Genomic DNA, 24,427 nt, shown 5'->3' with positions numbered 1-24,427 from the left:
TCCCTTTTATTTTACGGTGATTTTAGGAATTTGTCCTGTAAAAATGCATATATTGTTTTAAGTGATGTCAAGCAGGGTATGCGTATTCGGGCCACTTCCTTTGTTTCATCTCCAAGCATGTTCTTTTAGAAGATTGTTAGGCTAAAAACTAACAAAAATGAGAAATTTGGAAAAGAGACCTTGTTTATGAATATAATACTATAACACTTTAATGCGATTTTTGGTGTCTTCATTATTTAGAATGAGTAGCGATCCTGAAATTTTCAGGTCCTGCAATTCACTTTTCCTTATCCTTTCCTGCCTGCTGATACCTGCCCCATATTTATCTGAATGCCTTTTTTCTCTCCTCTTTCCCTCTCCAGTCAAGAGATAGTGAAGAAAGTCACACAGTTATGCTGATTACTACCAGAAAAAAAATGATGACCTTCAGTATAGGGCACATCTTTAAATACCCTCCAGCTAATGCTCTTTTTTAAACCACCAAGCTTTCTTTGCAAGCCTACCTTAATAGCCGCTGCTCATCTCTGAACAGGTGACTCTGTCTCTTTTATTACAAAGGAAATAGAGACCAGTAAGTGGAAATGTCTCAACTTTTTGATCAAGTTGTTCTGGTTGTTTCCATTTACCTAAAAGCTTTTACATTTTCCTTTCTATCTCCATGGAAGAGGTATCCTCCCTTTTAGCTGTGGATTGGGTGTCTCCTGTGTTATGTTTATTTATTCATTTAATCTCCAGTCTCATATTTGGAATACAAGGGGTGAGCAAGAAGAAGCCTGATCTAGAGTCTTCTGAAGGACCTTGCTCTGTCAACAAATTACATGTTCACTCTTGAATCTTCAGTGTTTCCTTCTGTACTTGCTGTTCTACATGGAAGCATGCTTCAATCTCTCATGTTAAAAAACAAAGATAAGTACTAACACTTTGTACTTCATTCTTTACTAGGCTTCAATTTGTGTTTCTCTCATTCTCCTTACACATAAGGTGAGTAGACTTCTCCCACCTTATTTGATGACTCTATACCTACATCCTCTCTGGAGACTTTTCCTGTCTGTGGGCTTTGTGAAAGTGTTGTTCTTGGATTTTCTTCTCTTTTGCTACTACTCAGATCCTCTGCCAGTTCTTTAAACATTATTTTCCAGAGTTCTAGTACTGTGTATTTCCTTCCTCCTTCCATACACTGTCGTTTGAGAGTCATACGTTGATTTACCTAATGTCCTTTACATACATCGTAAACATCAGATCTTTATATTCGTATTAAACTTCAGACAACTCCAAACCTAGTACATTCAGTTGCCTATTGAATATCTCCACATGGATCTCCGCAAAACATATCTAATTGAACCAATAAAAACTCATCGGTGTCTCTCTAAATTGTTCCTTGTGTGCTTTCTCTATCAAAATGTCCTATTATTGTTTAATTGAAGAACTCCATGAATCATTCTAGAATTCTTTCTCCATTCACTGTCTATATCCAGTAGAACATGACATTCTGTTGTCCATACTTCAGAATTTTTGTTGAGAAAATTTCTTGTACTTGACCTCTCCTCCATTTTTCTGTCTCCTCTTACTGATACTGGGCTGGTTGGAATCCCCATCATTTCTTATCTAGACCCTCCCTTCTCATTTTTCATTTTCCCTCAGAGCCACTGTCCACTTAGCTGTCTGAAAAATTACTTCATGATGTTTATAGATACTTAATTGCTCTTGTTACTCTCTAACTTCACGTTTTCCATCATCTCTCCATTATTTTGGGAAGTCATTCTGAATGCTTCAGAATGTTATTTAAGACACTTGGTCTGGACCATCTGTCTGCCTCAATCTTGTCCCTGCCATGCCTGCTCCCATTCTGTGTCTTGTGTCGAACCAGCCAGCTATTCAGACGACTTAGGCCATCTTTTATATTCCTTCTGCCTTCATTCTTATTTACGTGCTTTCTCAATTTTGTCAGATTCCACTCATCTTTCAAATCTCACTTCAAGTAGCTGTTGCTCCAGAAAGTCTTCTCCATCCATCTCCCTGCATTACTACTTGATAAACTTTAAGTGATTATCTCTTGGTCCTGAAATGTATCCCGCTGGTAGAATTCAGGACACACTACCCCCAAATATGATATGGGATATTTTAAGCTGAAGGAGTTTGAGAAATGTCACATGCAAGGACTTCCTGACCTTCCCTTCCTATGAAAATTGCCTTCCCTAACCCCAGAGGAAAGGAGCATCCTTTATTTCTGAAGACAAGGGACAGAGAAAAGAATGTGAATGCATAGTCTTTGTTAAGTTCCCCCTAGTTTACTACACTTTGTTCATACTCTTTGCTCTATTATATCTTTCCATGACTTTCTAGTCTTTATCAGACTTAGCAGAAGCACACTCAGGTTTAACCCTTTCTTTGAGTCTTCATTTCCTTATGAAGGTTCCTGTGTCATGTAAAACGTGTATTAAATAAACATGTGTGCTTTCCCCTTCTAAACCTGTCTTTTGTTAACCTGCCTTCTATTGTCTAAGTTTATCTAACTTAACAACTTAGAAGGGTAGGGGTGCCTGGGCTGCTTAGTCAGTTGAGCATCCAACTCTTGATTTCGGTGCAGGTCATGATGCCAGGGTCATAGGATTGAGCTTGGATTATAAGGCATATATTTGTCATTTCTGCATCTGCAGTTTTTGATATCTCCAGCAGACGTGAGTTCTTGTTGAATGGATTAACAAAGAGCAAACAATGAATTCTTCCTTGTGGGCTGCTGTATTCATTTCTTATTACATGAAAAGGATATATCCTCTCTAATTGTCTAAAATTTCACGGTACCTTCTGGCGGTAGTAAAATAGAGCTTAGTGATTGTACGTATGTGCTTGACAATTTACTGAGAAAGAGAAAGTCCAAGAAAGAATCTGCAGGTATGAGTTTTGCCTTGTGTAATTTTTTCCCTTTTTTGATGAATGGGATCTTTGCTTATTTCTTAGTCATTATAATCTTCTAATTCCAGGTTGGAAAGGCATAGTACTCATGAATTTTAGAAAAACCAGGTAGCACCTCATATCTATGAAAAATAATCCTTGCTCCTATAAAGTGTTCTTGACAGCTTGTCATTGGGGGTGAGAAGACTGGATAGGTCCTCGATTACTTTCAGCCAAAACAGGTTAACCTCAACGAACCCTGGCAGTGACAGTACACTCAGATGTCAAGTTAGAATGCACGTTTTGGATCACTTTAGCATAAATCAGAATTCAGGCGTGAGTTGTGGGTTTTTTGTTTCTGTTTTTGTTTTTTCACATATATCGTCTTTGTCTCTCAGTTGCCTAGCGAAATGGATATATAGCAATTCTTTTTTTTTTTTTAATGTTTATTTCTGAGACAGAGACAGAGCATGAGTGGGGGAGGGACAGAGAGGGAGGGAGACACAGAATCAGAAGCAGGCTCCAGGCTCTGAGCCGTCAGCACAGAGCCCGACGTGGGGCTCGAACTCATAAACTGTGAGATCATGACCAGAGCTGAAGTCGGTCGCTCGACCGACTGAGCCACCCAGTAGCCCCGGGGATATATAATACTTCTATTTGTCAATGTTGAGAATTACATTTGGGAAAAGATGATTGATTGATTAATTTATAATGTCTATTTTATATTTGAGCGATAGAGACATAACGTGAGCAGGGAGGGGTAGACAGAGAGAGAGACTAACAATTTGAGGCAGGTTCTAGGCTCTGAGCTGCCAGCACAGAGCCCAACTCAGGGCTTGAACCTACGAACTGTGAGATCCTGACCTGAGCCTAAGACAGATGCTTAACCAACTGGGCCACCCAGGTGCCTTGGGAAGAGGTGACTTATTTACTTGGGGTTTTAGGACTTGTTGAGTAACTGTTTGGAGAATTGAAATAGTATGATGTGAATTAGAAAATGGTGTCAGTGGTCTTTGCGCCTGCCCATTCCCTACTGTAGGTTATTATTCTTAGTGTAGAAATGGAGCACAATTTATTTATCTAATAATGGTACATATCTAATAAACAGTATCTAATACAGTTATTTATCTAATAATAGTAATAAGAATACTAATATTTATAGTGTTTTTCAAATGTATTATTGGGGAGGAAGAATTCACTCTGCCATTGAAGCTCTTTCTGGCTGAATTAAGAATCACCTTGACATGAGACACATTAATAGAAGAAAATCAAATTTAATAGCATACCTGTGGGGAATCCACACAGACACGGAAATTTCAAAGACATTGAAGCAACATGACGCTTGTATGAAGCTAAGGGGAGGAATGGAGTTTGAAGTTACAAAGGGGAGAAAGACCATTAGCAAGAAGGTAAAAGGAGATTATTCAAAAACAGAGGTTCCCTATTATGTAGATATGTTTCTTAGGTAAGGAAGAATCTCTATACATAGCTGTCTTCCATATACAAGCAGACAGTTGAGGGGCTAAAGAGCTTTTCCTAAATCTACTGGAATTTGATTGCTTTTAATTTAAAATAATTTTCATGCTAAAGTGGTGCATCTTGGGTCCATCATGGTGGCCTGCCTTTGGCCGCTACAATATGCACCAGTTTATAAACAGCAGAAAGCACAGCATTACAATAATGTGGTTTGTAGCCTTCATTTTAGCGATTCTATAGCTTTCTTTCTATAACCTCCTCCCAGGTATTTATTTTTTGTTTCTTGATATTTATTTACCTTTGAAAATCATATTTGTATAGCATGGTTCAGTAGATATTCTTCCTTATTTTCATTTGTGTGCAAGTACCCCCAGCTTTTATGTATTAATTAGTTTGCCTCACATGTAAGTCAATTCTCTGTGTTTTTCTTTAAGGCATTTCATCCTTTTTTTGGCGACTTTCTGTTTTCCTTCTTACTCTTTAGCTTATCAGCTTATGTATGTATGTATGTATGTGTGTGTGTGTGTATGTACTTTTTGAGAGAGAAAGAGCGCCCACTCTAGCTGGGGAGAGAGAGAGAGGGAGAGAGAGCAAAACTCAAGTTCCACACTCAGTGCAGAGCCCCCGTACGGGGCTCAATCCCACGACCGTGGGATCACAACCTGACCTTTCAGGTTGACCAGTTGATGCTCAACTGAGCCTTCAAGGCGGCCCTATCAGCTTTTTTTTTTTTTTTTTAAATGTTCTTCTATACCTCATTTAGATCCCTTTATTGCATTATGCTTTCTTCCCCCACATTTAATTTTTTATTCTGTTATATTTAAATTTATCTGACAAAAAGTTGGTAACATTGTAGTTCTATTGTAATTCTTATCTATTCAAGGAAAAGAAAGACAAACGTGGTTAAATCTCATAATTGAACACTTATGAAATACACGGTTAATTTTTTTTAATGCTTTTTTATTTATTTTGAGAGAGATAGAGAGAAAGTGAGCGAGCATGAGCCCGGGAGGAGCAGAGAGAGAGAATCCCAAGCAGGCTCCTGCTGTCAGCACAGCCTGACATGGAGCTTGAACTCACAAACTGTGAGATCTTGACTTAAGCTGAATGAACTCAAGAGTCAGACGCTTAACTTACTGAGCCACCCAGGCGCCCACATAGTTAATTTTCAAAACAGCACTTTTCTAAACCACTCTTGGATATGGTCTCTTAAAGGTGGAAGAACATTTGATACTAACCAAATTTGAAGAAGTAGGATATGTGAGGAAAAGATAAATACAGATGTCATATATATGTAGACAGAAGTTCAAATTCAAATATATCATTTCTTATCATTCTTACTAGTGTTTTCTTATATTTGCATGGGCAGAAAAGAATACACATTTTATGTCTTTTTATAAATAAGGATGAATAAATGAAATATATGAAGGGATTACAGATTAAATTATATTGATTTGAAGGGGGAACATTGTGTGCTATTTGGTAATGTCTCTAATGCCAGGAAGAAATAAGACCATTGATTTAAGCTTTTCTAAAATGTCCTGATGTCCATAACTTGTATTTTAAGGTCTCCATTTCATTAATCTGAAGTATATACATGAAAAGGCTTTGAACTGAAATCTTCTCGTCATAATTTTAATGCTCAACATGTTTCTTTCAAACTTAAGGCTTGATCCAGGAATTCCAAATTTAAAAGTCTGGCTTAGGAAATGAAATAGTTTTAAATTTTACTCAGTAAGGTATTTGCTGCTGTGTAATTTACAGTGGTTAAAACTGATGATACTCTATATTTTAACCAAAAAGGATGGTCAAATATAATATGGCATGTAGAGATAATGGAATATTAAGTGGCCATTAACATACAATGTTTATAAAGTATTTATAATGGCATGAGGGAGTATTTGTCGTATGACCTAAGCAAACCAAGAGATACAAATTTTACATAATAGGCTTACATACTATGTGAAAGAATTTTAAAAGACGAGAAGAGAGTATATCAAAATATTAACAGTGGTTATCCACTGTCTAATAGAATTATGAAAAATTTAAAAGAATTTATATTTTCGTACTTTTTTTTCAAATATTCTACCTGTAACACCTCCTTAGTATTATATTAAGAAAACTTACAAGCTAAAGGATGAAGTTTAGTTAAAGTAAAAAGAAATATTTTTTAATGTTTATTTATTTTTGAAGGGGCAAGAGAGCACGAACAGGGGAGGAGCAGAGAGAGGGAGACTCAGAATCTGAAGCAGGCTCCAAGCTCTGAGCTGTTAACACAGAACGTGACGTGGGGCTCGAACTCACAAGTCGTGAGTGAGATCATGACCTGAGCCGAAGTCAGAGTCTTAATTGACTGAGCCACCAAGGCACCCCTAGTTAATTTTTTTTAAATGTACATTTATTTATATTGAAAGGGGAGAGTGGGAATGGTGGAGGAGAGAGAGAGAGAGGTAGAGAAAGAGAGAGAAAGAGAAAAAGAGAAAGAAAGAAAGAAAGAAAGAAAGAAGAAAGAAAAAATAAATCCAAAGAGAGAAAGAGAGAAAGAAAGAAAAAGAAAGAAAGAAAAGAAAAGAAAAAAGAGAAAAGAAAAGAAAGAAAATAAATAAGTAAATAAATCCCAAGCTACATTGGGCTTGATCTCATGACTATGAGATCATGACCTGAGCCAAAATCAAGAGTTGGGTGCTTAACCTGCTGAGCCACCCAGGTGCTCCATGTTTAGAATAATCTATTTAGTAACTATTAATATAATTTTCATAAAAATTAAGGAAATACCCTTATGTTGAACAAGACATCTGTGTCATTTGCTCTTTTATGTTTTGTGGGGTATCACCTTCCTCAGAAGTGGACCCTAAAGGTTCATTGGTTTTGTAATTTGAGAATGGGTTGGGAGGGTGGACATAGTAGGAACTTGGGGGGAGGGAGAGATTTCGAGGTGCTTTAATGAATTATGTACGGCACGAATATCGAATGTGTGTGGCTTGGCTTTGCCAGAGTTCTGATGGAACGTTCTCTTCTGGTTTCTGCAGTATCAAGTCATGGGTGGATAAGATGCAAGAAGACCTTGTCACACTGGCAAAAACAGCAAGTGGAGTCAATCAGCTTGTTGATGTGAGTACAAGTGCAAGACGTTTGTAAATCTTTGAATGCAGCTCTGTCTTCTAGGAAACTGCGTTTCTATATTACGAATAGGATGTGATTTTTCATGTGCATCGGGTAGTGAGATTCTGAGAAGGACCCTTGGTACCTGCTAGTTATTGTGAGCAAAGAATGTCATTCCCGGCAATTAATGTCGCGTTCTCACCATGCTTTACACTTTACACACAGCCTTACCTTAGATGAGTTCATGTGATGTGCAGACTCCCCTAAAACTCATAGTGGGGTTTCATGTGCCTGTTCTTCAGGGTATATTTTAGAATCTCTCACACCGTGGTGACTTTAAGTCCTTGATGGATTCTTTTGAATATCCTCAGTGGGAACACATGTTCTTTTTTTGAGGGTAGATATTATTTTTAAAAATGGCTGGAAAGTGTTTATAGCCATGTCTGGAGACTAGAGTGAGTCATTGAGATGGGTAATAAAGATTTTTGTGTAAGAGAAGGAGACACTATAAAATATGTTTTCTTCTTCTGATTTATGAAATGGCTATGAAAGTCACTCTAAAATGATTCTTGGAAGTGATAGGAACGTATAAATATTTGTATAGCATCTTATATAGATTGTTTTCCTTGGATAAGAGCATTTACATGTAATTCCCATGAGATTTAAAAAAAAATTAAATGTCATTTCTTTACAGTCTCACTACTTCAGTACTAGTGTAAGTAATGTAATATTTTGAAAGTACTTTTATCTTGTGTTCTTAGTGTTACAGTGAGACCTTTTGTTTTCCAACAATGTGAGGAGTTGGTGGGGTGAGATATAATATAAAAGCAAATATATGTATGATATATGAATATTTGTGATAAGAATATTTATATGTGAATATTCCTCCCAGGCAGAAACTAGAATATATGGTTACCTTATATATTGTTTGAATTTCATAAAGAAACCTACTAACAAATACTTTAAAAAGTTATTCTAGAATCTCTTTATAAACCAATTGGAAGTTTCAACATGCAAAAGTATCTTAAGAAACAAATATCTGTGAGAGGAGATAGGGAATACATTTGGAAATGAAAGTGTTTCCTTGTGAATAACAATGATTAAATTTAATTCTCATCAACACTTGTTAAGCACATAGTATGTCCCAGGCACCGTTCAGGTGCCAACGATCGACAGAAATGCAGTTCCTCTCTTCAGAGGACTGACACTGTACTACTCAGAAATTTCCATTTTGTGGGCGCAAAGGTTCTGGAAAGCTACTTACTGGAAGGTGATGCTTGGGGTCTGCAATGATTCCTTATTGGACGATGTGTTAAAAAAATGAAATTGTGTCGGATAATAAGGCGAGCCTCTATGAAAGTGACAGTTTGTGGAATGAGAAAAAAGAAATGAGACTTGACAGATTCTGGTTAGAAGTTCTATGACTCTCTTTATTGGCAGTTTGAGATTAAGAATAAACTGCTCTCAGGAGCTGTCCTTCACTCCAGGGTTTCTCTAGCCTCAGAAACCACTTTCTTGGCTGACCTCACTTTTACTTTTGGTGTTGAGATGTAAACCCTTTTGCCGAATCTGCCTTTTGCAATGAATCATTAAAAAAACAAACAAACAAAAACCAAAAACAACTTACCTGATTTCCATTATGCTTTATCAAGCACAGGTTACTAAGAATACTGCAAATATTGATGAATGAATAAATGGCCTAGTCTGAATTTGGATAAAAAAATAGAGCGGACAGGAGGAAAGAAAATCCCCTTTAAGGTGTTTTGCTTATGAGACATATACCTAACTATGTGACAGAAAACAAAATACAAATAAAATAATTATATATTACAACAAGGGATGGGAGAGAGAGAGAATGCAGAATCTATTATTGGAAAAAAAAATTAAGTATTGGGGCTCATAAAGAGTGTTATTTTGCATAGATAAATGATTCCATATGCCCCTATCCTTTTGCCTAGAAAGAAAAGGTACTTGATGGGGGTTAAAGGGTTGCATTTCTTTTTGGCCATGGGAACTTAAAGCTCAGAGGAGTTGAAGGACACCAGACTTGAGAGTGAACTTTATTATTATTTTTTCAACGTATATTTATTTTTGAGAGTGAGAGAGTGCACGTGCGAGAGAGCAAGCGTGAGTCGGGGGAGGGGCAGAGAGCGAGAGGGAAATACAGATTCCAAAGCAGGCTCCAGGCTCTGAGCTGCCAGCACAGAGCCCAGCTCGGGGCTCGAAGTCACATACCTCGAGATCATGACCTGTGCCAAAGTCAGACGCTTAACCTGCTGAGCCACCCAGGTGCCCCGAGAGTGAACTTTATGCTGAGTTTGGGGATATTGGATGCACGGTGAGGATCAAAAGTTGAGTAGAGGAATTTAACAGGTTCCTAGGTTGATATTTAATATTGTGGAAATGGTGATTCTTCCCAAATTATTTAATGGATCTGTTTTTCCTGGCATCACAGGACACAACTAGCTTGTTACACGAAGGTTCAGAAGCAGCTACGATGAGGCAACATAGCTAAAAGAAGGCATCTTTCTAATTTTATAAAAATTGCTTTATGGCATCATTAAATACTAGCCCAGGAAGATTGATAATGATTAATACATTGTGTTAATGGAAGATGTACATTGTGTTACTTTGATACATTTATATATTGCAGTACGATTGTAATGTTATTTATCACCTTACATACACCTATAATACAGTATTATCTTCTGTTTTTAACAAGCCATATGCAGATTTTAGGATTTCTTCTTCTATGTTTTGAAAAATGCCTTTTGTATTTTGATGGGGATTATGACTTTGGGTAGTATAGCCGTTTTAAGTATATTAATTCTTCCGATCCATGAATAAAGGATGTTTTGTTTTTTTTTTATTTGTTTGTGTCTTCTTTGAAATCTTTGAGCAGTCCCATTTTAGGACTTTTAAAAACACACACACATAGACCTGTGAATTCCTGTAGCTGACAAGTAGAGAGAGGCTGATGATCATATATTAACTAATAGATAACATTAAAAAAATTAAGGTGGTCTAAGTATTCTTGGAAACAAAGTTTTTAAGTTTGTAAAACATTCTTGAGCAACTTTTTTCTCACTTAATATGTTGATAAAATATTTCATGTACAAATATACTTAAATTTCAACCAGTATCTAAATTATCAGATATTCTGAATTAATGGGTTCTGTAAGAATGATAATTTGCTTTGTGAGGAAGTTTTTTAAAGATGAATCGATAAAAACAAACTACTGTTTGTTTTTCAATGAAAGACACTTTTAAGTCTGCAAAAAGTTGTTTTAAAAGAACACAGTTGGTTACGTGTCTGACTCAGGATTTCAGCTCAGGTCATGATCTTGTGGTTCGTGGGTTTGAGTCCCGCATTGGGCTCTGCACTGGCAGTGTGGAGCTTTTGTGGGATTTTCTCTCTCACTCCCTCTCTCTGCCCCTCCCCAGCTCTTTAAAAAAGTGAAAAAAAGAAAACAGAACTCTGCAAATAGGTCTGAGATCCTCAGTTGGTCCCCTGACCGACCCTGATGTGTGGAAAGGAAATCACAATAATGTAAGCAAATCACAACCATCTGCGAGTTTTGTTGTTCTTTTGGACTATTTTTTTTTTTCCACCTCCCCCTTTTCCTTTAGGAATCCAAGACTTCCTTGGGGCCTCCTGTTCATTAAAAAAAATTGGACTGATGGTTCTCATTTACGTTTGTTTAAGTCTGTAGTAACTCCTTCGCCTCTAAGCAGAACATATTTGATATTAGGAAGCTGGTGTGAAGACGATGTTTTGAGAGAGGTGGAGTTTTTTCAAATAGGTCATTCCAAATAGGTCTCTTTTCCTGGTGAGGGTCGGGTGGGGCCGGGGCACCAGCGGAACTTAGACTGAGGCGAGGTGTGTGATCTTCAGGGGGTGCAGAATTGAAGGAGGCACTCTGGAGAGTTGGAAACTTGCACCATCCGCAGAGTGAGCGAGTAGCTCCTGGAATTTTGTGCCTGAGAGGACTTAAGTGCCTCAACCCTGGCGCCCAGGGACAGTAAAGGCCTAACTCCCTCTGTATCCCCGTGGCCAGAGGCAGAGACATTTCTAGCTTTCTGGACATCGCAAGAGGCCTCTGCTACATTTCCTTTTCTGTTCCTTTCCCATCCTACATATAATATGAGGCCTTTCTTATGGCTTTTTTGGATGATTTGTAAGCTTCCCAGACTCCTCTTGTATTTATCTCAGGTGCAGGGGTGATTCCTACAGTGTTAACAACGTACGCATTTTGAAATCTTCACCCACAATATCTGACACTTACCTTCTGTTTCAGTTCTAATGTTGTGTTGTATTTTCTGACAATGCACGATGCTCTGGGAATCCAGTCTTTTTGTTAACAGACATTATTCTATCCCTTTAGCTTTGTAAGAGAGTTGACACAATGTGTGTCACTTTGTTTTAAGGCTTTCTTCTTACATGCAGATTCTGTCTGCATTTCTAACATGTTAGGTTAGAATATGCAAATGTTTTTAAGAAAATTTAAGAAAATTGGTGAATTCCCCCCCCCCCCCGGAATTGTACTTTTGGAGGTAAAATCATTCTGCATTGGTATCATCATAGAATTTTCTGGCTTTTGATTCACTATTGTGATTTCATAAATTAAGATTATATTAAAATCAATGCGTACATATTTCAATATGCTTTCAAAGATGTGACTATGAAATGTGTCTAAATATTGAGCATTCAGTACTCTTAATTAAGTTAGTATTTACATAAATGTTTTAAGTGAATAATTTCATTAGTAACTCATGGTATTAATAGACTGATGCTTTTACTTTGACATTGTGGTCACGTCACTTATGTAAATAGAATATTCATTTTCTAGGTGGTGGAGAGCTTAATATATTAATTTATTTACAAAAGAAGATACTCTAGAGAAGAACATAATTAATCATGGGTGATTCTGACGAGGAATCAGCAAGATGCTGAGGCAACAGCAAGGGCTGGGGTTTTCTTTTCTACTCTGGGGAGAGCTGCTAAGTAGCTGGGTGGTATTAGATTTCCTGTTACCTGCTTGTCAAGCGAGATAGATCTTAACACTCTCTCTTCCTTGCAGAAATGTTATAGGGGAAAAAGGAAATAGAAAATGAAACGGGGAAGTCATCACAGATGCTACGAAAACGTTAAATGCTTATGTCATGTTAAAATGTAGCTTTATGTTTTAAAATGTTGCTTTATCTTCATATTACTTTACAAATGTAGCATAATTACTATTTTATAAGAGTAATACAATTAATTTTCAAGTATAACCTTATTGGATATTGATATTAAGAAGCAGTTGTGAAGACTATATTTTGAAAGAGATAAAAAACAAAGAAGCAAACCCAGAATTACTGGTTTTATTTAGCATTGCCTTATTCTCTCAATGAGGAAATGTTGTAACTAAATCAATTACCATAATTATGTAGGCAACTTGAGATTGCAGTTATTTTAGGGGAAAAACCCACTTTTTTTTTTTCTCTCTCTCTAAGTAGCCAGAAGTCTCTTTTGACTGCAGAGAGTACTATCAGTGGAGAGTATGGGTTCCCTGCACCCATCCACTGGAGGTTTTAAATTAAGAAGCTAATTTTTTTGAGCAGTGGTTAATTACATTCGTTTTTAAAGGTATGGAATAAACTCCAGGGCATTTCTAATGTGATGGTGACTTTCAGTATTTTATTAACTGGTTTTTAAATGAAGTACTATGGGTTCACAAACATGAATAGTAAAAGGCTCATAAAAGGGTGTTTGTTTTTTTCTTCTAATCTGTTCCATTATCAATTAGTACTTAACACCTGCTTACGTTGTACTAGTACTTAAGGGATAAATGATTATTCGTTGTTTTTCCAAAGAGCAACCTAATGGTTGGGTAATACTGATTACAGAGGGAATGATAGAATGCCGCCTGTGCTCTCTTCTTGTCCGTGAGCAGCACAATGAAGATGGAGGCTAAGAACCCTTGCGTGATGTAGCCACGCGGCAGCTTCTCTAGCACGAAGATGAATGGCATAAAAGACCGTCATCTGCTACTGCACACTCTCAGGGTACAGCATACAGCTCCTCATTATTTACTTTTCCTGAAGACATTTCATGCCGTTATGTCTAGAGCCGCGGTTCTCAGCCAGGAGCAGGAGACATTTGTCAGTGGTTGGAAACATTTGTGATGGTCACAACCGGAGGAGGGGGGTGCTCCTGGCATCTAGAGTCAAGAGGCCAAGGATGCTGCTATACATCCCACAATGCACAGGACACCATCTCACAACAAAGAGTCATCTGGTAAAATTGTCAGGAGCTCTCGGGGTGGAAAACGGCTCTAGGAGGACTGAAAAATTTGAGGCAAGAATCAACGTATGGAATTCTTTGTGTTAATATAAATTTGTGAAGTTGTCCATCAGCATTGATAGGTAGCAGTTTTGCTTTAGAAAAGCCATTTGTTAAGTAAAATGGTTAAGAGCAAATTAAACTGTGCTGCTTTTAAAAATTATTTTGTTGGCAGTAAGACGAATTTGGGTCATTTGGGGTTAGGGACATTAAGCAAGCAGCTCACTCAGCCTATGGTTAATTATTTTTTAATTTAGTTTTAATAGAATCTAGTATGATCTCTTGTACTTTTAATTGCTTATGAATTTGTTACTCAAAACACACACACAGTTCATATGTGGCTCCAGATATGCAAAGTGAAAGAGGCTAGGTTAATGTTATCTCTGGAATTAGCAAACAAAAAACCCAAGTAGGTGGCTTCTTATTATATGTATCTTAACGCTTTTCTTGTTTTAATTCTGAATACTCTTTTTTTAAAAAAATTCTGAATATTCTTTTTTTTTAATGTTTATTTCTTTTTGAGAGAGAGAGAGAGAGAGCCCGAGCGATAGCGTGCATGCACGCACAAGTGGGGGAGGGGCAGAGAGCCGCACGGAGAAATCCCAAGCAGGTACTGAGCTGTCAGCACATAGTCTGATGCAGGGTTCAATCTCATGAATGGTGAGATCATGACCTGAGCCAAAATCAGGAGTCAGATGCGTAACTGACTGAGCCACCTAGGCACCTCTAATTCTGAGCCTTCTTAAAGATAAACTTACTCTTTACCTTATGTATGAAATGTCTCCAACCTAAAATCTGAAGAATTCTTGTTTTCTTTTTCTTTCTTTTCTTTTCTTTTCTTTTCTTTTCTTTCTTTCTTTCTTTCTTTCTTTCTTTCTTTCTTTCTTTCTTTCTCTTCCTTCCTTCCTCCCTTCCTTCCTTCCTTCCTTCCTCTCTTTCTCTTTCTTTCTCTCTTTTTCTCTTTCTCTCTTTCTCTTTCTTTTGCTCAATTTAGTCTTTGTTATAGGTTAGTTTCTGTGTTCCAGGAATGAGCCCTTGTATTTAACCTTCTAGTTAAATATTATCGCCTGTTCTGATGTGTAGTTTGGAGAAAGCCCAGGCATATTTGTGCTTGTTACTTGTTCTGGTCCTTCTGCCATCTAATGCAAGCTGGAAAGTGTCACCATTAAATTCTCATTAATAGGAACTAGGGCAAGTAGAAAGATATACTGTGGAACATTCTCCAATTCTGATTTCATTCTTCCTAAATATTCTTCTTAAAGGTAATGTCTCATCTTAAATGTGATAGTGTCCCAGCTGAAAAGTTTATCATAGGGAAGGAGTAGGGAAAGTATTTTGAACTCTTGTGTTTGTTATTTGAATGCTGGTTTGGTATAATTATCATTAGAAAAATATGCACCATAAATTCAAGAACATGATCAATTGTTTTATTTTTTTAACGTTTATTCATTTTTGAGAGAGAGAGAGTGAGTGTGGTGGAGGGGAAGAGAGAGAGGGAGACACAGAATCCGAAGCAGGCTCCAGGCTCTGTCAGAGCTGTCAAACGCAGGGCCTGATGCGGGGCTTGAACTCATGAATGGAGAGATCATGACCTGAGCTGAAGTCAAGATGCTTAACCAACTGAGCCACCCAGGAGCCCCCAGACATGATCAATTATATATGTATATGTGCGTATATGTATATATGTATATAATTACATGAGCACATGTGTGTGTGTGTGTGTTGAGGTTCATAGTAAACAGGCCTATGTTATATTTTGAATTCTTGCTGTGTGCTAATTAACTTTACTAGAAGTTCTGAGCAATAGAGCTTGGAGTTGACCATATTCTATGGTATAAACCAGTACCCTGAGTTTTATAGCTTTCCTTGATAGTGTGTCTCATTTTGCCTTTCAGTCTGTATTTTCCAATAATTCCTTGTATCACACAGATTCTGATTTCTTTCCTCCCATATTAATATATATTTCCCTCAAAGTGTGGCTGTCATTGCATCTTTTTGACTACTATAATCCATGTGATTTTATTTTACTCTGAATTCTGACAGCACAATTTTCTCCCCCTCTTATGTGGAACACTAATAATCTTCACATTGATCATTACCTTGCTTTTGTGTAGTTAGTCTATTTTTAGGATGTGATGACCATTTAGGTGTTGTCTGCCTGCCATCAGTAGATATGAGTACTGGCCATGTGCAGACCATGTTTTATGTGCTGGGGTGTACCAATGAACAAAATCTCTGTCCTCTTGAAATTTACATTCTGGTTAAAGGAAATATGAAATATATAACAAATGTGATGCTTAATAAACTATGAATGTTAGATGATGTTTGCAATTACTTGAAAGTAGCCAAAATGGACACTGGGTGTTGTATGTAAATGATGAATCGCTGAATTGTACCCCTGAAACCAACACTGCACTGTAGTTTAACTGACTAGAATTTAAATAACAATTTGGAAAAAAAAAAAAAAAAAAAAGGTAGTCAAAAATCTCCAGCCATAAAAAAGTTCAAAGGTGGTAGCCTATCTCAGAAAGATAGGTTACAGGGGAAAGGAAACAAAATGCTATAATTTAAAGCGATTTTTACTAATTGTGTTAAACACAACTGACAGTGTACTAAAGAGTATTAAAGAGTGAGACATTTAAAAAAAAAACTTGACATTTATTTATGAGATTGCATCATTTACTGTTTTAATTAAAGAGTAGGTAGGGAGTGTTTGAAGAGATCAGGAGCTAATTAGTAAATATTGCATATTTTTTATGGCAACATTCATTTTTTTAACAGCTAATTTTTAACAGAGGAAGGTAGGGTTTCTAAAATTTTTCTTTGTTGTTGATAAAATATATTCTAAGACAAATTCAGACCTAGTGTCACTAGTTACTCTTTACCTGACATGAAGGACTCTTGACATATCTGAACATCCCTTTCTATTGGCCCGCTTCTGTGATGATGTAAGTTATGATAAATAAAAAGAAAGACTTTGTTATACTTGTGAATCATTGCAAAATTTCTTAAGGTAAGGGAACTTTGATCTTTGAAAGTGACCACGAAAGAACATTGTATCATTCTTTTTGTGCTAATACATCTTTTAGAAACAAGACATTCTTAGTTGCTAGGGAACAAGTAGTTCAAAAGCCCACAGAACACTTAATCAAGAAGAAAAAACCCATATAACCAAACCATCCCACATTGCAAAATTCAACTAAAAGCAAGTGAAATTGATTTTGTGAGTATCTAAAGCAGTTGAAGTGACAAGGCATCTCTTTTCCTACCTGCATTTGCCTTGAAGATGTTTGAATTTACTCCCCTTAGCCAGAAAAGGCAGTGAAATTAGAATGTTCGTGGGAGTCATGTCACAGTTTGTTTTCATCCCTCTCATTATTATGAGGTAGGATCATATTTATTCATCCAATTCATATATATTTTTGGACAATGTGTGCACATCTATTTTGGTATTTGTTAGCTTTTCTTTCTAGAATTTCTTCTCAGAATCCCATGTTATTGTGAAGGTCATTGTTGGAGTCCTGAGATAATTTCGTTATTTTGTAAAGTTGAACAGAAATTACCCATTTCTCAACAGAATGATTGAAATGAATGACATGAATCTAATGAGTAATGAAATGAAGGTGCAAAGTAGTAATTAATAATGTTAATCACAACCTTCAAAGCATGGGGTCTTTCTTAGCATTTTTATTTTTTGACAGAATGACTCACTTGGGACTTTATTATAGAATCACTATCCAGAGGCTGATTATTATTGTTACCTCTCAGCTGGAGCTCTTCACAACTAATTCATTGTTTTAGTTTTCTATTATTAGTGTGACACATTCCCCCAAACTTATTGACTTAAAGCACAAATTTATTATTTTACAACTTGTGGGTCAGAAGTCCTTCCCTTGGCTCATGGCCCCTTTCCAACGTCTTCAAATCTGGCGACATTGGAATGATTTCTTCTCATGCTGCAATCTCTCTGGTTTCCTGTGTACAGTCCCATCTTTCTCTTCCGTTTTCAAGGACCCTTGTGATTATATTGGACCCTCCAGAACAAACCAGGATAACCTCTTTCTTTTCCATTTAATTTAATGCATTAATTTATTTTCTAATGTTTATCTTTTATTTTAGAGAGAGTGTGAATGGGGGAGAGGGGCAGAAGGAGAGAGAGGAGAGAGAATCCGAAAGAGTCCCAAGTGGGCTCTACATTCAGTGTAGAGACTGATGTGGGGCTTGATCCCACCACCCTGGGATCGTGACTTAAGCCAAAATCAAGAGTCAGACACTCAACCGATTGAGCCATTACCATCTGCAAACATCATTCCCCTTTGCCATGTAACAGCACACATATATGTGTGGATACCTTTGGGGGGGGGGGGCTAGTGTTCCACCTACCATAGCCATCACTTGTGTCACTCTGTGGTATGTGCCTGTTGCTTTCCTTCCACTAGACTTTTCATTTCTGCTGTTTGTGCCTTTGATCGACCTAACTGTTGTCCTGTGGTGAGAGAATCTGATTGGTTCAGTATGTTGTCACTGCTTGTACAAATCTTTTGTACCTGTTTCCTCGCAGGCTATTGAGTCAGAAGTTAGCAGCTTCTAGATCTGATATGTTCTGATGCGATTGGCCAGGGGCCAAAGGCAAGGTCATACATTAGAATATTGTTACCCATTTGTCAGGAAATACCTACGACTCTTCTTTCATTAGGGACTGTCACAAGGAAAGCTTTTCTCAGAAGGATGGCTATGGGCATGGCAGAAATCTGGGTTGCTTATTCCGGACAAGTTCCATGGGAGGAAAGTTAATGTACAAGTACTGAGGGAAGGGGTGGTCAAAATTATACATACTTAAGATTTAATACGCAAGAATTTCTGTTTCCTTTTAGAGAACTTTTTAAGTTCTTTTAGAGGTGCCATTCTCTCTCCCAAAGGAAAAAGATTTAGTCCTGCCATTTTGAAGCTTTTGTTTAAACTGCCTTCCCATGATCTCTAATGTTCTTAACTTTACTCCTTGGCATCTGGGCACAAGGGGAAACCTGTGACAAGATGTGCAGTGGATGTGCTGTTTTCTGTTCTCTTGTTATAAATACTGAATATGGGTGCTACTAAGAACTTGGCCAGGCTCCTTAGCCTGCATAGGGCCCTCGAGTCTGGGTGCGTCGCACCGTCATTCTTCGGCTGGGATTCTGCTTCCCACTGTCTATCCCTCAATTTCTGCATTGGGGCTCCCTTGATCCTGCCCTGAGGCCATCTTCTAGCAGAGGGATTAATTCTTAGCTCCCTTTCTTATTCATTCCAACAGTCTTTCCTATTCTCCACATCCTGCTGAAACCAAGGGACATCTCCGGTGTAGAGTGGCACTGCAGACTCACTTTGCCTAAACCTACCACGTTACCATTTTCCTTTCTACTACTCTGGGCAGTGGTTTGCTCCTTCACGATGTGAAATTGGGGACCCAAGCTGTCTCCACTCTGATAACTCCAAAGCCTGAATTTCAGTATTCTAACACGGTAGTTAATTCAATGTACTTTTTAAGTTTCTTAAAGTTAGTAAATGATAATGTATGTGAAACACCTCAGAGTGCTATAGAGTAGATGCCTAAAAATGATTGCTAATATAATATTCTAGGTCATCGCAAATCTGGAAACTTACCTCACTTTCAGTAAGCATCTCTGGGATATCTGTGTAGTAAGTCTTAAGATTTTTGAAACATTTCTGTATGTTCAGTGAGCAATTATATCATTGAGTGGTGTCACTTTTTAGATATTAGAGGTTATTTTTATTTTTATTATTATTTTCTTGTTCATTTTTGAGAGAGTGCACACAAGCAGGGCAAGGGCAGAGAGACAGGGAGAGAGAGAATCCCAAGCAGGCTCCAACCCTGGGAGCCAAAAGTGGACTTGAACCCACGAACTGTGAGATCATGACCTGAGCCGAAATCAAGTGCTTAACCTATTGAGCCACCCAGGTGCCAAGAGGTTATTTTTAAATGTACTCTCCTTCTAGAGATTATGTGGGAACTATGGATTTGGAGCAAAGACACTTAGAAGTTTCCAGTGAAAAAAAGGAAGGGAAACCATATTCTCTGTTGTCTCCAAATGTAATAGTGAATGCTCCTTAAACCCAGTTAATTAAGATTGTAAGAAAGCAAGAATGTACAGGTGGTACATTTTTCTGTTAAAATCTGTGGCAAGGATGGAAGTGAAAGAATTTGAACTATAGAAAAATTAAAGCGTATTAGTGTATCAGGAGGGAAAACATCCTGTCTAGGATTCTCTTTATTGTGATGTATTCTTTCTAGTAGAAGGAATGAAAGCCAGTGTCATACAGCATATGAGGAATTGACATATGATTTTAATGGACCTCTGTTGGGTGGCAAAACCCAAATTATTTATACTACGCTCTTTTGTTTTATTTATTTAGTTATTTATTTAGTTATTTCCTGGAAAGAGCTTGGATAAAATGGTGAAACAGACCATTATTTTTTAGAAAAGATAAAAAGAACAGGAAGAAAAAAAGAAAAGATACTTAAGGTTCTGTTTTTTTTTTTCTTAATTTTTTTTTAACGTTTATTTATTTTTGAGAGACAGAATGTGAGCAGGAGAGGAGCAGAGAGAGAAGGAGCCACAGAATCCGAAGCAGGCTCCAGGCTCTGAGCTGTCAGCACAGAGCCCGACACAGGGCTCGAACTCTTGAACCATGAGATCATGACCTGAGCCGAAGTCGGATGCTTAACCGACTAAGCCACCCAGGTTCCCCAAGGTTCTGTTTAAAAAAGAAAACAAAAGCAAAAAAAAAAACCCAACTCTGTTAACATACTAAATATTGTAGAAATAGGGTTTTATTTAGTGGTGGGAAGAATTATAAATGTAGGTACTTTATAGCAATATATCATATAATCTTAAAAATCCACTGAAGTCTTCTACTCTGAAAACTTTTTGCTAAACATATACCAGGAGAGTTTTTGAGAGCCTTCGCAGTACCTCTAACAAAAACAACAAAGAATATTACATTCTTTAAGACCAGAAACAATGACTACTTCTTTTGGTGGGGCAGTTATATGGTCTTAATTCATTTTGATCACCAAGAAAACATTTCAAATGTGGTTTTATACATTAAAAAGTACAACAGGATATTTATATTGGGGCTGTAGACTTCAGCTTCCTTGACCTCATTTATTTAAAGTTTATTTGTAAGTTAGATACTGTCTTTTTCCCCCTAAGGATTTAAAAATTACTATAGAATCCATCTGAGAGAATATTGTGTATATATTTGAGAGGATTTGTGTATACTTGAATTGAATTTTTACTTCTGATTCATAATCCATTCATCCTTTAAAGAACCTATAAGATATCTGGCATATGTAGGTAGTGACTTAAGTGACATTGTGTGTGGTGCATACTGTGAAGTACAGATTGTGTATTTGGGACTAATCTCTCCCAACTCTGACTTCTGTTGCAGTCCCTGTACCATAGGAAGAAGGTCAGACTTCATACAGAAGCGAACACAATATTAATGGTACAAAGCACAACTGCCTTTCACGCCAATTAGCTTTATTGGTTTTACCTCAAAGAACTAAATGTCCTGGATCAATTACAGTGATGTTGAGGCTTACCTGTTTGTTTCCCAAATCAATTAATCTATTAAGGAGTTCGTGTTCCTGGATGTCATCTTAGGCTAAAATGAAAGAGAGAGGCTTAGGTTGGATGGAGTTGTTTGTGGACAACCTGGTCTGTAGAATAAGACTCAATAATATGCCCCTTAGCAAGAAAGTGTAAGCAATCCAGTAATATGCAGGAATTTCAAACAAAACTAAATATGGGGAATTTATAAGCGTAGACTACTGTGCCTTGAATAGTTGGGACGAAAAACCTACAAGGTCAAAGTTCAAATGAGTATTAGGGGTTCCTGGGTGGTTTGGTCTGTTGAGCATCTGACTCTTGATTTCAGCTCAGGTCATGATCTCACGGTTTTGTGAATTCAAGCCCTGCATCGGGCTCCACGCTGACAGTGTGAGGCCTGTTTAGGATTCTGTCTTTATCCCTCTCTCTCTCTCTCTCAGAATAAACTTAAAACAAACAAACAAACAAAAAAAACCAAAAAACTTCAAGTATTAGAAAAACCTCAGAGTTTAAGAAAAAAAGTTCAGGAGTTAAGGTTTCACTTAAATATTTTAAAACTATTAATTTTGAATCATTTAAAAAAAATAAAGGCTTCATGTAAAACTAATGTGTTCTGTAATAAATGTTAGCATATGCATCCGTGTATATTTGAAACCAGTATTTATCAGTGGCAACCTTGGTCAGCTTGGACCAGGCTATAGAACCTGTTGGTAGTATTGCAGAAAGCTGGAGTTCTGCCAGCAAAAGCAGGGTTGAACTGGTTCCTGCATGTGCCTGGTTTCACATCTCATAAGACCGTAAAAACCTGCCAGGCCCTGGCTTTCAAAGATGGTTTAGTCATGCATGTGCAGCCCATCTGTTGGGCACATAAGGGATTTCCTCCTCGGCTAAGCCCAGCAGCCTCAAGCATGGCCGCTGTTTCTCCCTTCCCCCACCTTTCTCGAATTCTTTCTTTCCTGCCAGGAGTGCACAGGCTCTGCAAACCAGGTGCTTCTTATGCCACTCTAGGGAAATCCTTGCACAGACACTGATGGGAGGCAAAATTATAGTCTGCTGCTCCTGCCTAACCTTACTTTTAGCATAGCTTGGTTCAGTGATCTAAACAAAACTGCAGGGATTGAGTTTGCTAATAAAAATTATTTGCACTAGTACAGTTCTAACCAAACTTTAACGTAGGCCTCAGTGATCTTCAACTCTTCTGTGTAATAAAGCTGTGTGTATTACCTGGATGAGCCTTAGCATGAGCTTCATGCTCTGTCTCTCAGTCTTCCTCTTCCTCCCTCTCCCTCTCTGACTCTCTCTCTTTGCATGAGCTTCAGCAGCATACAATTTGACCTCAACGGTTGTAGCCGTTGAGCAGCGGTAACAGTGGGAAGTCTCCTTCGAAAACTTCTTTCTTTCCCCTTCCTCTTACCTTTGCGCACTGTACACATCCTCCAAGTTTGACCTCCTGGGCTTCCCTTCCAGTGTTTTGCAGCAAGATTTAAAATAATGATGATGATGATCATCATCGTCATCCTCTTGGCAGTTAATACCAGGTTTTGAATTAGGGGAGGTACAATTTCAAGTCACAAAATTTCATACACGGATCATTGGGGTACAAGATCTCCTACCAGCTGTTAACATGACCTGCTGTTTTGGCAAATGTGTGGTCTGGCAGCAGATTTTTATTTACATAGATACTTTTGACACATCCAAACTCCAAAAAGATCAAAATGAAGAAAGGAAAGAGTGGGTCTTTCTAATCGGTTGTTTATGGTTTACAATACATTCTGTGAACTTAAGAACCACATATGCAGTTATTAATTATCTTTTCCCTTCCGGCAGATTTATGAGAAGTATCAAGATTTGTATACTGTGGAACCAAATAATGCACGGCAGCTGGTGGAAATTGCAGCCAGGGATATTGAGAAACTTCTCAGCAACAGATCCAAAGCCCTGGTGGTGAGTTGAAATGGGCTCTGCTCATTTTATTTTTTTCCATTACTTGTTTATGTTTCATACTTTATTTTCTTCAGTATGCTTTCTTTACCTTGGATACTGTGTCCATGTAATATGTTCCTAAAAGGTGAGATATCATAGTTTCATTGTGAACCTTAATTCTAATTACTAGTTTATTTTTTAGAGGATTCTGTTACATAAGAACAGTATATTTAATTGGTCCAGACATCTCTTTATACATATGTAAGCTGTGATGCATAATAATAATGTTTAAATCTATTAGACAACATAAAAGCCACACATATTGCCAACACTCATAAAACCGCCTTTGTAGTATTCTCCTTTCTGATCACCCTCCCTCCTTGCCAGAGGTGGCCAGTGTACAAATATCTGATGACTCATTTCTTTTCTTTTTAAAAATAGATGTGCCTCACATAGATGTGTTGGGAAACAAGATGATTATTGGTTTGCTTGTTTTCCAGCTTTATTAAAACCACGTTGTGCTGTGTGTTGTCATTACCAACTTGCTGTCTTCCCTCAACATTATGTTTGTATGATTTATCTGGGTGTGTGCATGTAGCTTTCATTCACTCTTATTCACATTTAAATAGTATGAGCATATATCTCAGTTTGTTCATTTATTCTCTGTCGGTAAATTATTATTTGAATCATCTCCAGATGAGTGCTACTATGAATAGTGCTACTCAATTTTCTTGAACAAGTCTTCTGGTTCATACATGCAGGGATATCTGTAGGGTGTTATATACATGATAGTAAAATTAGTAGAGTGTAGAGTACTCATAAAGTCACTTTTACAAAAGTATGAAAATTGTTTTCCGAAATAGTTTTATCAGTTTAGACATCTACTAGCTATATACAAATCTCCTTTGATCCATATTCTGGACAATAAAAGGTGATATCACATGTCTTTTTATTAAAAAAAACAAAACAAAACAAAAACAACTTTTTAAATGGTGATGTCACACCTCTTTTTATCAAAAAAACCTTTTTTTTGAGTTTTATTTATTTATTTTGAGAGAGAGAGAAAATGGGGGAGCAGCAGAGAGAGAGGGTGAGAAAG

At 37.3% G+C, this 24,427-nt stretch overlaps 1 protein-coding gene across 7 annotated transcripts in view; it reads left to right on the top strand.

Annotated features, from left to right (window-relative positions):
- Window positions 1–24,427, top strand: part of CACNA2D1 (calcium voltage-gated channel auxiliary subunit alpha2delta 1) — a 499,724-nt gene that overhangs the window by 83,510 nt on the left and 391,787 nt on the right. For all 7 annotated transcript variants that reach the window (XM_049641359.1, XM_049641358.1, XM_049641361.1 and 4 more), the window contains 2 exons: window positions 7,398–7,479; window positions 23,233–23,349. In XM_049641359.1, coding sequence (XP_049497316.1) covers window positions 7,398–7,479; window positions 23,233–23,349 — 199 coding nt within the window. The remainder of the gene's footprint in view (window positions 1–7,397; window positions 7,480–23,232; window positions 23,350–24,427) is intronic.

The sequence above is a fragment of the Panthera uncia genome, chromosome A2 (assembly GCF_023721935.1).
Source record: "Panthera uncia isolate 11264 chromosome A2, Puncia_PCG_1.0, whole genome shotgun sequence".
Taxonomy (NCBI): domain Eukaryota; kingdom Metazoa; phylum Chordata; class Mammalia; order Carnivora; family Felidae; genus Panthera; species Panthera uncia.
This window is presented reverse-complemented; position numbering and strand designations above follow the sequence as displayed.